At 33.6% G+C, this 12,814-nt stretch overlaps 1 protein-coding gene across 1 annotated transcript in view; it reads left to right on the top strand.

The window, feature by feature from the left end:
- The window catches only part of Klhl1 (kelch like family member 1), a 336,046-nt gene that overhangs the window by 136,361 nt on the left and 186,871 nt on the right, over positions 1-12,814 (top strand). Inside the window, exon 3 of the mRNA XM_048421935.3 lies at positions 3,843-3,979. Coding sequence (XP_048277892.1) covers positions 3,843-3,979 — 137 coding nt within the window. The remainder of the gene's footprint in view (positions 1-3,842; positions 3,980-12,814) is intronic.

Here is a 12,814-nt window from a genome sequence, read left to right as displayed (position 1 = left end):
ATGGAGGTCCCTAAACAGAGAACTCTCAGCACACAAATCTAAAATGGCTGAAAGACACTTGAGGAAATGCTTGACATCCTTAGTCATTAGAGAAAGGCTCTTCTTATGTTTACTTAAATTGTCTCGACATAATATTCCTTTTTTTCTTAATTTTTTTAGAAAGTAATTTTATTAAATTATAAAAGTTTCCATTTCTGCCCCTCCTCCCAACACCCTCCCACTCTCCCCACTCCCTCTCCTCCTCCCTCTTAGTCCCTAAGAGCAGTCAGGGTTTCCTGCCCTGTGGGAAGTTCAAGCTCCTTCCCCTCCCTCCAGGTCCAGGAAGGTGAGTGTCCAAACAGACTGGATCCCCAAAATCCAGTATATGCAGAGGAAACAAGTCCCAGTGTCCAAATTAAGGCATAAAAGAGCATAGTGTGTACATTATATTAAATTATTATTTTTATATATTTGATACTCTATATAAAATGAGAACTCAAAGTAAAGTAATAAAGCAAGATCAGACTCATGAAACTAAAAAAAAAAATGGTCAAGATCAAAAACAGTGATTGCATTTAGCCATAAGGCAAAAAAAAAAAGCCTACAATTTACAATTTACAACCCCTGGAGAACCTATACACAAAAGAAGACCTTAAGAGAGACATACATGGATCTAATCTACATGGCAAGTAGAAAGAGACATGATCTGAGTAAATTGTGAGCATGGTGATCATGGGATAGAGTAGAATGGGACGGGAGCAGAGAAAAATATATAGCTAAATAAGAACAATAAAAGTCATTATAATAAAAAATAAAAAAGCTAGCTAAAATTGTAATTCCATGTTGAGTCAGTGAGTAAACTTTTCTTGATAACCCTCAGAATGCATAGATTTCTAGTACATTGTACAAACTTTTAGCTGCTTCTCCGCTGTGAAAACTTCCTCTTAACTACTATTCATCTTATTTTCCTTTTATTATTATTATTTTCATATTATAACTAAGAATATACTGTCACATTTATTTCTAAATATACTTTTAAAAGGTATGCTTTCAAAAGGGATGTTTAAATTTTAAAAATAAAAGCAATGTAGAATATTATTGAAATTTACTATACTTACACAAAACTGAACATGCCCTAAGTTTTAACTTAAAAAATAAATACATACTAGCCAGGGGGTGTTGGTGTACACCTTTAAACCCAACACTTTAGAGGAAGAGGCAGGTGGATCTCTGTGAATGTGAGTAAGGCCAGTCTGGGCTACAAAGCAAGTTCCAGGAAAGCCAGATCTGTTACTTAGAGAAGCCCTCTCTCTAAAAGTCTCCCTTCCCTCCATGTCGAGGTCCTGCCTGCTCACTAGGCCGCGTTCGTGGACCTGTACGTGCTGCGGAAATGCTCCGCGAGCAACCGCATCATTGGTGCCAAGGACCACGCGTCCATCCAGATGAACGTGGCCGAGGTTGACAGGGTCACAGGTCAGTTTAATGGCCAGTTTAAAACCTATGCTATCTGCGGGGCCATTCGCAGAATGGGCGAATCAGATGATTCTATTCTCCGATTGGCTAAAGCTGATGGAAGTGTCTCCAAGAACTTTTGACCAGAAGAGATCGGGGGAAATCTGTCATAAATAAAAGTGAGGAAAAGTAAAAAAAGAAAAAAAGAAAAAAAAAAAAGCTCCCTTCCCCTCCTTCCAAAGAGAAAAAAAAATTACAAACTAAACTAAAAAGGGGAAAGATAGAAACGTTATACAAAAAAATACAATAACAAAATGTTATAACATGTCTCTACTTGAGGAGAATGGTGATGTTTCTTATACAATATGAACTTACCACATAGAGAAGATTTGAATTTAAATAATCAAAAAGATATAAACATAACAATAGAAAACAAGTAATTTTTGTTATATTGGTATATAAAAATAGCAAATGATTTACTTTCAAAAACTTGAAATCATGTAAAGTAACTCATAGTAAAAAATAAACGCTGAATATCAAACAAATGACAACTTAAATTATGAAATATTTTAAATTTCTAAAACACTTACAAATTTTGTCAGACACAGTGAAAAGTGAATTGTATGAAAGGTGAAAAAATATATGAAAACAAAATTTAATCTTTGGTTGCAAGTGGTCAACCTAACTATTACCTATGTTAAGAAAATTAGAGTAAAATTATGTTGGGTTAAAATGTGTATGTTTATCACTGTAAAAACTGGTAAAATCTAAGAAAAATAAAATAAATATAAATATATGACATATGACATCAGAAAAACAATAAATTTGAAATCCAATTTTTAAAATATCAATAGAGTCTAGATGATAACAAAATTATACATTCTCTTCCCAAATGAATGGAATAAATCTAGACTCCTTCATTAAGTAAAAGAATGTTATGTTATTGCAGATCAAACCAGAAAGATAATTCTGATTAATGAAAGCTAGGAGAATGGATTGTCCTCAGAGCTACACTATAATAGGTCTAAAGAGAACGTTTTCTTCGACTGACAGAATTGAGCCAGTTTCAAAAACAAATGACAAATATTAGGAAAAAAATGAAATTAAAACATTTTAATATCAAATACACATCACAGTTTTAAATTCTTGAAAAAGAGAGGAGCAAGCAAAGTTATTTTGTTATAATTTCATATAATGGTCATTAGGTAGCACAAATGTTTCTGGGAACAGATTAATGTTGGCTAACAAAGCAAATCATAACCTCTTATGCTGGCCAAAGGTAATGCATAGCTTAATTTTAAATGAGTCATTGGGTATAGTTCACACTGTACTTTTGGAAGTATGATTTTTATTATTTAGTTTACTTTTTTCAATAATTCATTTTATTTTATCCATATGGTTGTTTTCCTTGCATTTTGTGTGTGTACCACATGTTTGCCTAGTGTATAAAACAGGCAAGAGAAGGGATAATTTCCTTGAATTTAGCAAATTATGGACAGTTTTTAGCTAGCATGGTTGCTGGGACTTGAAACTAGGCACCCCAGAAGAGCACTGGAGGCTGTGCTTCACCACTGAGCAATCTCTCCAGCCCCTATTTAGTTCTTTTCAATTGTAATTCTGTTCAACAATTTTATTAACATATGCAATGCATTGGCACTATATTCACCATATATTCTTCTACCCCACCCTATCTCTAAGGCCTTTGCCTCTCTTGACTATTTTCTTGCTCCCTGACATATTTCACTTCCACTTGAAAAGATCTACTACTTGGAAACTAAAATGCACACGTGAGATACAGCATATGGGACTTGCCTTTCTGTGCTGCGGTTACCTGGCCCAGTACAACATTTTGCAGTTCCATTTCCCTTCCTGTGGATTATAATTTCATTTTTCTTAATACTTGAAAGAAATTCTATTCTGTGCCTTATATGATTATTTAACTAAAGAAATGCGTGTCAGAGTCAAAAGAACTGTATGTTTTCTAAGTATTTCAGGTAAAAAAGGATACTGTCAATTTTAATTAATGAATTATAATAAAAATAATGAAAAAATGCAATGTTAACAAAACTGTAAATTAGACACAGAAACAAGCATTAAGAACACGTAAGGAGAACTTCCATGCCAGTGCAAATGAAATATTGTGGATATACTGAAGAAATCGGGAGTTAGGTATCACATAATTTAATAAACTAATTTATGAAACATCTATAAAATTATTTTATATATAGCCAAAGGATTCTGTCAATATACTGTACAACAATTACACTTGCATATATGTCTACAGTAACTAGGAGATGCAACCTTGGTTGACAGAACAGCTGTGTTGATTCTTTGCTCCGTGTTATGTCTGGTGAACTCATTGTTCTGTGCTGTATGTCCATTGCCTAAAATAGACCCTATGACTCTTTCAGGCTTGTTCTGAGTTCTGTCTCTGACTATTTTGCTGCCATGTTTACAAGTGATGTTTGTGAAGCCAAGCAAGAGGAGATCAAGATGGAAGGCATAGACCCAAATGCACTCTGGGATCTTGTGCAATTTGCATATACAGGTACAGTAAAACAACCATACATCATATAAATAACATGCTTATTTTCACATTGACTTTAAGTCTTTCAAAACTAAAATTCAGCTGGCATTTTATCATTAAACTTTCAGTTGCAGACAATATAAAAGAAAAGATTATCAGTCTTTCTATTTAGTGAAATCACCAATGTATAAAGGTATTCATTTTTTGATATTCAACACCACATTTACACAGGATTAACACATGATTAAAATGAAAAATTTTAAAAGAAGTTTAGAAATAAATAATCAGAGATTTAATTATTAAAAAGAAATTTGCTTATCTCCATGTTTGGTCAGAACATTAAAATTGTAAAGAGCTTTTTTTTCTTTCCAGCAATATGTGCTAAAATAATTCACATTTTTCTTGTGCTAATTAAATGCTAATTTTTATTGACCTTTCTTATTGCTATAGCAGCTAAACTGAAAGGGGAAATTATGATATCTATAGTTTGTAGAATAGTCTAATTTACTATATATATTATGCTGGAAGTTATGTTATTTGAAATTAGACACTGTTGTAAATTCCACTTTTGGTGAATATTGTTCAATGTGTAATTCTGAGCTGCAATTAAGGAGAAAACTTTAATAAATAAGCCAGTTCTTTCCTTCTCAGAAGATTACAATGTAAGTAAACAGATGAGTTAAAAGAAAAAAAGTGATATATCTCAAAGGATATATAAAAATAAATGCTAAAAAAATCTATGAACCTTTAAAATAGAATTTGAAATCAGATTCATTGATATAATGTGAAATAAGACATTTGTGGTCTCAATAAGCTTAAAATACGATTAAAAAAGCAAAAATTTCACTATAAAAAATCTAAGACATTTTGAAGGCTCTTTTTTTTCTTTTGAGTCTATTGTCATGAATTTGAACCTTGCCTTTCCATGTAATATTTTTCAAATTCCTTATGTGACATCTATTTTGTATTGATTTTATTGAGCACTACATGTTTCTCTGCTCCTCTCCCTGCCTCTCCCCTCCCCTTCTATTCTCTCTCATGGTCTCCATGCTCACAATTTACTCAAAAGATTTTTTCTTTTTCTACTTCCCATGTAGAATAGATCCATGTGTCTCTCTTAAGGTTCTCATTGTTGTCTAGGTTCTCTGGAATTGTGATTTGTAGGATGGTTTTCTTTGCTTTATGTTTAAAAACCACATACGAGTGAGCACATAATCATTTTTCTGGGTCTGGGTTACTAGAGAAAACTTTAATTCAATTTGTGCTAAACTGACTGAACTAAGAGGGCAGGTATTTAAGCCCTGAGAAGAAGAGAGCAATGACATTTTGATACCTTTTGCTGTATACTTGGTTTTTTTAGAAGGAAAGTCAGCTTTGTATATGTTTGTGTAAAGAGGGCAGTCTCAACACATTCCAACTACCCTGAAGCTTGTGTCTCAAGTCACTGAGAAAAATGTTAGTTGAATACAGAATTGGCATAAAAGTTTTCGAAAATCCAACTCCAAGCAAGTGAGGAAAAATATGCTCATTCCTAAATTTTCTGAAATAAATGTTCTTAGGGAGACCAAGGTCTATAGTCATATAAAGTCTTTCCAGATTTTTCCCAAATGGAGGGGCTATTCAGAGCTTCGCAATTTAATAACAATTGGTTTATACCATTGTGGCCGTCATAGATTCCGATCATATCTGATATGCATGGAAGGGGAGTGACTGACTAGACCATACCTAACCCCCATGAACTTCTGGTGCTAGTTCGCTCTGGGAGGATTCTCTTCACTTTTGTAATGACAGAGGAGCCCACTAGGCTCTAGCGGATACGTCAGAGAACTATGGTCACAAAGATGGCCAGTATTACAATCACTGGGTCACTAAGAGGAAAGGATAGGAGAAGGAAACTTTAAAAGAGGAGGAAAGATTAATATTGAAGGAAAGAAAAGAGGAGAAGCTAGGTGTGTGGTAAATGCATTATGAAAATGTATGAAAATTTCTAACAAAGAAAAAATATAAATGTTATATTTTAAATTCATATTCTTATTTACTAGAATGAGGGAGGGGCCATGTAGGGTTCCTTTCAGGAACAGGAAAGCACAATGCTCAAATCCAATTTTTATTTCCTGGTAAACTTATCTTTGCCTAAAGCGAAACTTGATCAAAGGACACTCACTGTCCTGTTACACAAGGTTAGAAGAAGTGTTGAAGTTCCCTGCTGAGAGCAATGACCTAGATATGTCCCTGTTTTTCCAAGAAAGTAAGGCTATAAAGCTGCCTTGCAACTGCACTAACACTGTGACCTGTCCCGAACACATTGTGCTGTGGACTTTGCTCCTGAGCATATTTGTTTCATGGGATTGACACACTACCAATTCCAATTATATGTTTACATAAATTTTCTAAATGAGATATGAGTTTATGAGGTAATACAAAAGAAATTGTAGGAATATTCTCAAATATGTACTTGGCTTTGTCACATAAATCTAAAATGTATAACAATAGAAGAAGCAATGTGATCTTCTTTACAAATAGGAAAACACAAGATTCCTAAATCTGTCTAATTAGCAGGCCATCCCCATGATCTGGAATAATATTTGGAAAATATCTAAATTTAAATGCATCTCCCCCCCCAATTAAGGAGCAACTGGGAAAGCAAGCATCATTCATTTGATTTATTTCTTTCTTTAAAATTTAATTTTTTTTTAAACTTCATCATTCATTTCTTTAACTTTTTTATCTTCCTAGTCCTGTTACCAAAGGGGTCTAAACTTGTTCAATTTTTTTGCCAGTTAGAGAATTAAAAGCAGACAAATTGTAGAGCATGACAGATGGCAGATGACGGTGGTAAAACAGTAACAGGAACAGACAGAGTCACCTGTCAAAGAAATGCTTTTATTCGGGGCAAGAAAACACATTCAGCACAAAATAGAACTTGAGATCCTCCACAAATCAGAGGGGGGACTCCTGAAGACAAAGCCTGCCCCACAACTGTTAGATAAACGTGTCCTTGAACTTGGTGAGTCTGTCTATCAGCAAAGGCCTTACTAAAAACAAACAAACAAAAAGAAACCATAAAATTTTGTTTTCAGCTTTCAGGCTTTTGTCTCTTGTCCGAATTATGAAAAATAAGCCAGTCATTTTGGAACTTCACCATCTTTGTTACCTATTCATGACCCCTCTCGCTATATGCCCTAATTCCCAACACCTACTTTGAAAGGGCTGGGCTATAAAATTGTTTTCTCCTGTTTACTAAACAGAGTCTCTTTCACTCTGAAACTCCCACAGCTGAGATTCATGCTTCAAGTTGTCAAGTCTGTGGAGAGACAAGAGTATCATGTTGATTAAGTTTTCACAGTTACTTGTTGTAGAAGTCACATATTCAGTACAGATGAAGCAGGGGATAAGCTTTTCTACGTTTCACAAAAGTCTACAATTAAAATCATGAAATGAATCAACCACATAACTAAATAATTAAACGATCGAACTATAAAAAATAAATGCTTTAATAAAAGCCTATTATGAATAGTTGAATAATGTAGTCTTCAATGTTTGAGCACTTGAGAACTTTAAATATCCAGAAATAGAAGTCACCTTACAAGGCAGTGTTTACATGATAAATTTGATGCATTGCAAAATTTGGGAACCACCTCTACTATTTATTCTCTTCCTAAATCATGGTGGAAAAGAAGAAAGAACTAAACTGACATTGGAAAAAAAAATCAGTAAAAGTTAAAAACATACAAAGCAGTGATATGACATTTTTCAAGCTGCTATGAACCCAGAAGTTCGGTTGTGTTACTAGCTAAAATAAAATGACTGCCAACTTTATGAAAACGAGATAAAGCCAAAAATCTTTACAGTTAACTATATTATTAAGAATGAACTTTGTTATTATTTTTGTGTCTGTAAACCTAAAGTACTTGTTGCATGTGAGATAGTAATTAAAATCTAAAAATTAAATTATTTCTCTTATTAGTAGAAACCAAAACACACTTTTTTTCTTGCAAGGCCTAATATGTTAGAGATGCTTAGAGAAATGTATTCATTATAGCAGTGAGGTTAGTTATCAAGTTAATAACATTCTGGTGATTAGACAGATGAAGATATTCAAAGTATGTTCTTAAAATTTTTAAATTTTGGTTGGTTCTCAGTTTATTTCTTGAAATTCTGCTTGTATTATTGGAGATTTTTAGTGAGTAAAGGTACATACCAGTTTGAGTAAGCGTCTTTTCCCTTTTCTTTCATTTAATCATTTATTCATTTTTTCTACTAAAAATACACATTTTTAAAAAATTTATTCTGATTGTGTTTTTCCCTTACCAGACTCTTCCAAAATTATTTCTATTTTCCCATCTAACCATAATAACACCCTCACCTTTTTTCATTATATTACTACTAGTCATGTAGAAATGTTAACAATAATAATAAACAATAACATGTAATGAAGAACAAACATACTAGAATATAACAAAATAAACAAAAAGTTAAAGGAAAAAGCGTACAAAAGGAAAAAGAACTGAAAATTAAGTAATTAAAAATATATTAAAATAATCTAAAAATATAAAAAAATAAAGTCACTCAGGCACACACATGCTAGTACAGAAAACTTATAGACACAAGCAGAAGATTTTCAAAGGAAAACATCAAAATATTAAGAGACACACAGCCTCCAATTGCATTTGAGCTAGTTGATTTTGTTTTAGCCCTCTACTTGTGGATGTGCACCTGTCCTTCACAGTGGTTTGTATACCTTCTGAAACTCCATTAGAGAAAATAAAATTTTCCTTTGAATATTGTTTCAGTTAGAGATTGGGGTTTCTGTCTACTTTCCCTCAGCACTGAGACCCCATCTGGCTTAGATGATTGCAGGCCTTGTGTTTGATACAGTCTTTGTGTATTCATATGTGTGTCAGCCCTGTTATGTCTAAAAGACCTTGCTTCCTCGGTGTCACCCATCCATTCTTCTCTCACCGTCTTTCTGGCTCTGCAGTAGTGCTTCCCGAGTTCTGACAGGAATTATTTGATGAAGTCATTTCACTTAGAACTGAATGTTCTAAAGTCTCTCACTCTGTACATTGCCCTCCGTATCATTTCTCATCTATTGCAGGAGGAAGCTTCTCTGATGATGGCTCAGCAAAGCACTGATATATGAGAATAACAAAATGTGACTGGGAGTTATTTTATTGTTACATTTATTTGGGAGAACAGTAGTGTTTGCTTTCCCCCTTTCTAATATCAGGTTATGGCCAGTCAGTCTGTGTAAGGGGTGGGAGACATCCACAGAGTAAACCTTAAATTTGATCAGACAGTGGATGGTTACTTCTACAACTTTTGGGATACTAATGCAATCGTGTTATCTTGCAGTCAAGACAATATCTATAATTTACCAAAGATTTTGTAGTTGTGTTAATGTTTCCCTTCTATTTTGATGGCATAAAACATGGCTTCCAGTACTATAATGACTAGTCAAGAGGTGTAATGATTTCAGGTAGCCACTGGTTCACCTTCTCAGTATTGAATATATTATGTAGTATTTGTATTCAATAATAGGGCCTTGCTCTCAGTTTATGAAGAGACACTGGTAGTTTTGGCAATATTCTGGATCACTTAGTCATTTCCATAGGGCCCCTTTTGACAATAATCAGACAGGAATTATCTGAATTTCTATATAACTATTGACATTCTCAGTAGCATAGGGTCGAATGGATTAAAACTTTTGTAAACCTTTCACTGTACAGGAATGCCATAAGCCACACATTGGGGCAACATCTGTCGGGATCCAGGCACAACAAATTCACACATTCCAGTGTACGGGCATTAGGATTAGAAGTATTAAGCAAAAGAAACAGAGATATGGAAGAAATAAAAGATAGAAACACAGAACCACATTGGAAGGGAAAGGCAGTGAATACTGAACCACTAGCATTTATTGTCCACATACTTATATACTTTACTCCGAAAGGGAAGAGAGGAGGTAACAGACTTCAATATGATAATATAAAGAATAGGTTTGAATTTTTTCACCTTTTTCCAGGCAGAGTGGATCGACCTCTTTATCCAGATACTAATTAACCCTAAGTCGGAATCTCTTGTTGGTAACCACACCTGTTGTCAACAAAATGAGCACAACGATGCTCAAATTCCCTGACCTTTAGTCAAGGTGGAACAATCTCACATCTATGACCCCACCACACAGAACCATCCATTTTTGGCTTTAGCCACACATTTGAATGAACTTGTATAGAATTTGTTTTATGTGCAGTAAAGTCTTTGATTACGTATAATGGTGGCAAAGCTGTTCTGGAAATATCCCATGAAATAGCTACAGAAAATGGAGTCAAGGGGGGGGGAAATAATAATTTGACTACAAAGATAGCAAGACTTTACTTTCAAATCACTTCTAACCTAGTTGCTGATGAATGATAAGAACTTCAGATATCACAATCTGAGCATTAGACATTTTACAGATGAATACTCGCCATCCTAAAATTGCATAAAGCTGGATTGTAAAAACATTTTAGGAATAATAATTTGTTATTTCAAAAAGGTGTTCATAAGCTCATCTTGTGAATCATCTGAATTGTCTCCTTAATTATTACGTGGCAACATTTTTTATGGCATATAAGGAATGCCTCTAATGTTCTTCAAGTGCAGCCCAGCCAGATAGGGATGTGCCATCTGGCAGAGATCAATAGTTAAGCCAATAAACCTGTTACTGGAATATGAATGGCAGAGCACAAAATGAATATTTTGTTCTCTGTCACACTGCAATTTTGCAGAGCAAGTTACGACAGGAGTTCATTAGAGTGATTTATGACTCTTATGCTCTCAAAATAATATAGGTCACAAAAATTGACACCCTGATTGCTATTTAGTAACTTGTCGTAGATGCTGTTCATCATCCCCATGACTGTAAGTGACAAACTACAGTGACTTACACAGAGCAGTGAGAACTGAGCAGGTTAAACTGTGATGCTCCATTTCCGGAAAATACGCTTACAATGACCTTAATTTATTATATGCTTACTATCTTGCATCATTTACTAGGCCCAGAATAACAATATGCTGAGTTGCACAAGGAACTTCTTTTTAATCAAGTTTGAAGTTTACTACCAAAAATAATCATCTTTGGGTATGAACATATTTTTGATATATAAAAGTAGATTTTTTGGAAGAGTGAGGCAATGGTATTGGTTCTGCATGTATATAAAAACCTAGATTTCAGCATTCAGATTTTAATCCCAGATGACATTTTTGATAAAATAATATAGTAGTAAAGGATGAATTTGGGTTCACTGTGTCTTCGTGTGCACTTCTAGAAATTTCCTATTGGTTCCTCTCTTACATAATGCTTGTCATCTTGAAAATAAACTGTGTTCATTGACGATTAAGGAAATAGAGTTTTAACAAATATGAGAGGTGGAAATGCAAGGTTACTTATACAGAGTCAGGCCCTGGAGACGACTGATAAGGACAAAGTTCAAATACAGGAAGCTGTCCAAATAATAATGATATTTTAAAAAAAGAAGTGTAGGAAATTAAACTGCCTAACAGCAAAGTTTAATCATACTGAAGAGTAAACATGTTTGTAAAAGATGGTCGGGTGCATCTAAAGCTAAAGTTTTTGTACATGAAAAGGGAATGTTAAGAAAACTATGATTACTGTTAATATTTCAGTGAAATAAATACATACAAAGGCACTGAGGTATTTAATGTTCATTTTAATATTAAAAGGTATATATCAACACATTAAGTCTAGAATTTACTCACTAAAGTCCCTCCCGACTTCAATATTATAATTACAGGTAAATCAGTGCTTCATTTTAATGAATCATTTAATTGAAAGGGCATGAATTATGCAAACCCAATAACAGAATATTAATTTTAGACTTAGAGATTTTACTAGGCAGTAAACTATATACTCAATATAAAATAACTGAGTTTTCAAAGAGTGGTTTTATGCCATATTATTGTATATTTTTGAAAGCACTGAGCTATTTAATTGTCCAAGAAAGTTTGAATATTTTTATATTTAGTATAAAAATAAAATAATCAATAAAATCAGTTAGAAAATAGCTTTACTTATGTTGACATTTGCATGTGTATGTTTACTAGCCCAGCCATAAATGTAGAACCTTTTTTGGTTTCCTTGTTTTGTTTTGTTGCATTGCACTGTGTATTTTTCCTGCATGTATGTCTATATGAGGGTGTCAGATCCCCCTTAATTGGCATTACAGACAGTTGTGAGCTGCCATGTGGGTGCTGGGAATTGAACCTGGGTTTTCTAGAAGTAGTCAGTGCTCTCAGTCAGTGAGTCATCTTCCCAGTAAAACTGAATCTTACAAGACTAATTTTGCAAAGTATTTTGAAGACACTGTGGTGTTCCAATTTATTGAACAATCTATTGCATTTAATAGGTTGACTACATGGTATACGATGCTTCATATTTGCAGGCTTTAAAGATTACCACAATGCAATACATAATGACTTACTGAATTTTCCACTGGTTCACATAGCCTATTTCTTCTTGCTGAATTACTTCATGAAAGAATTTTGACTGAATCATTTTATTGTTTTAAATTTGTGTTTATATCTTTTGCCCTTCACATGTTAGACAACCTAGACAGAATCCCATGATAGCCTATTAAGTGTCCAGATTACCTATCTGATTGTTTTATTTAACATGTAATATAGATGGGTATTCCTACTGAATATATGGTTCAATTTCATTGCTTCCAATTACATATTTTTAGTGCATTTGATCCTATTTTACATTTATGAATCCTAATTAGTCTACAATGATGTATAGTATTTTAAGATTCTTCCTCTTTCAGAGATAGAGACTTTAATTGTGTGATAAGATTA

The sequence above is a fragment of the Myodes glareolus genome, chromosome 12 (genome assembly GCF_982192425.1).
Source record: "Myodes glareolus chromosome 12, mMyoGla1.1, whole genome shotgun sequence".
NCBI classification, from domain to species: domain Eukaryota; kingdom Metazoa; phylum Chordata; class Mammalia; order Rodentia; family Cricetidae; genus Myodes; species Myodes glareolus.
The sequence above is the reverse complement of the archived record's forward strand: the minus strand, read 5'-3'. Positions and strand labels throughout refer to the sequence as shown.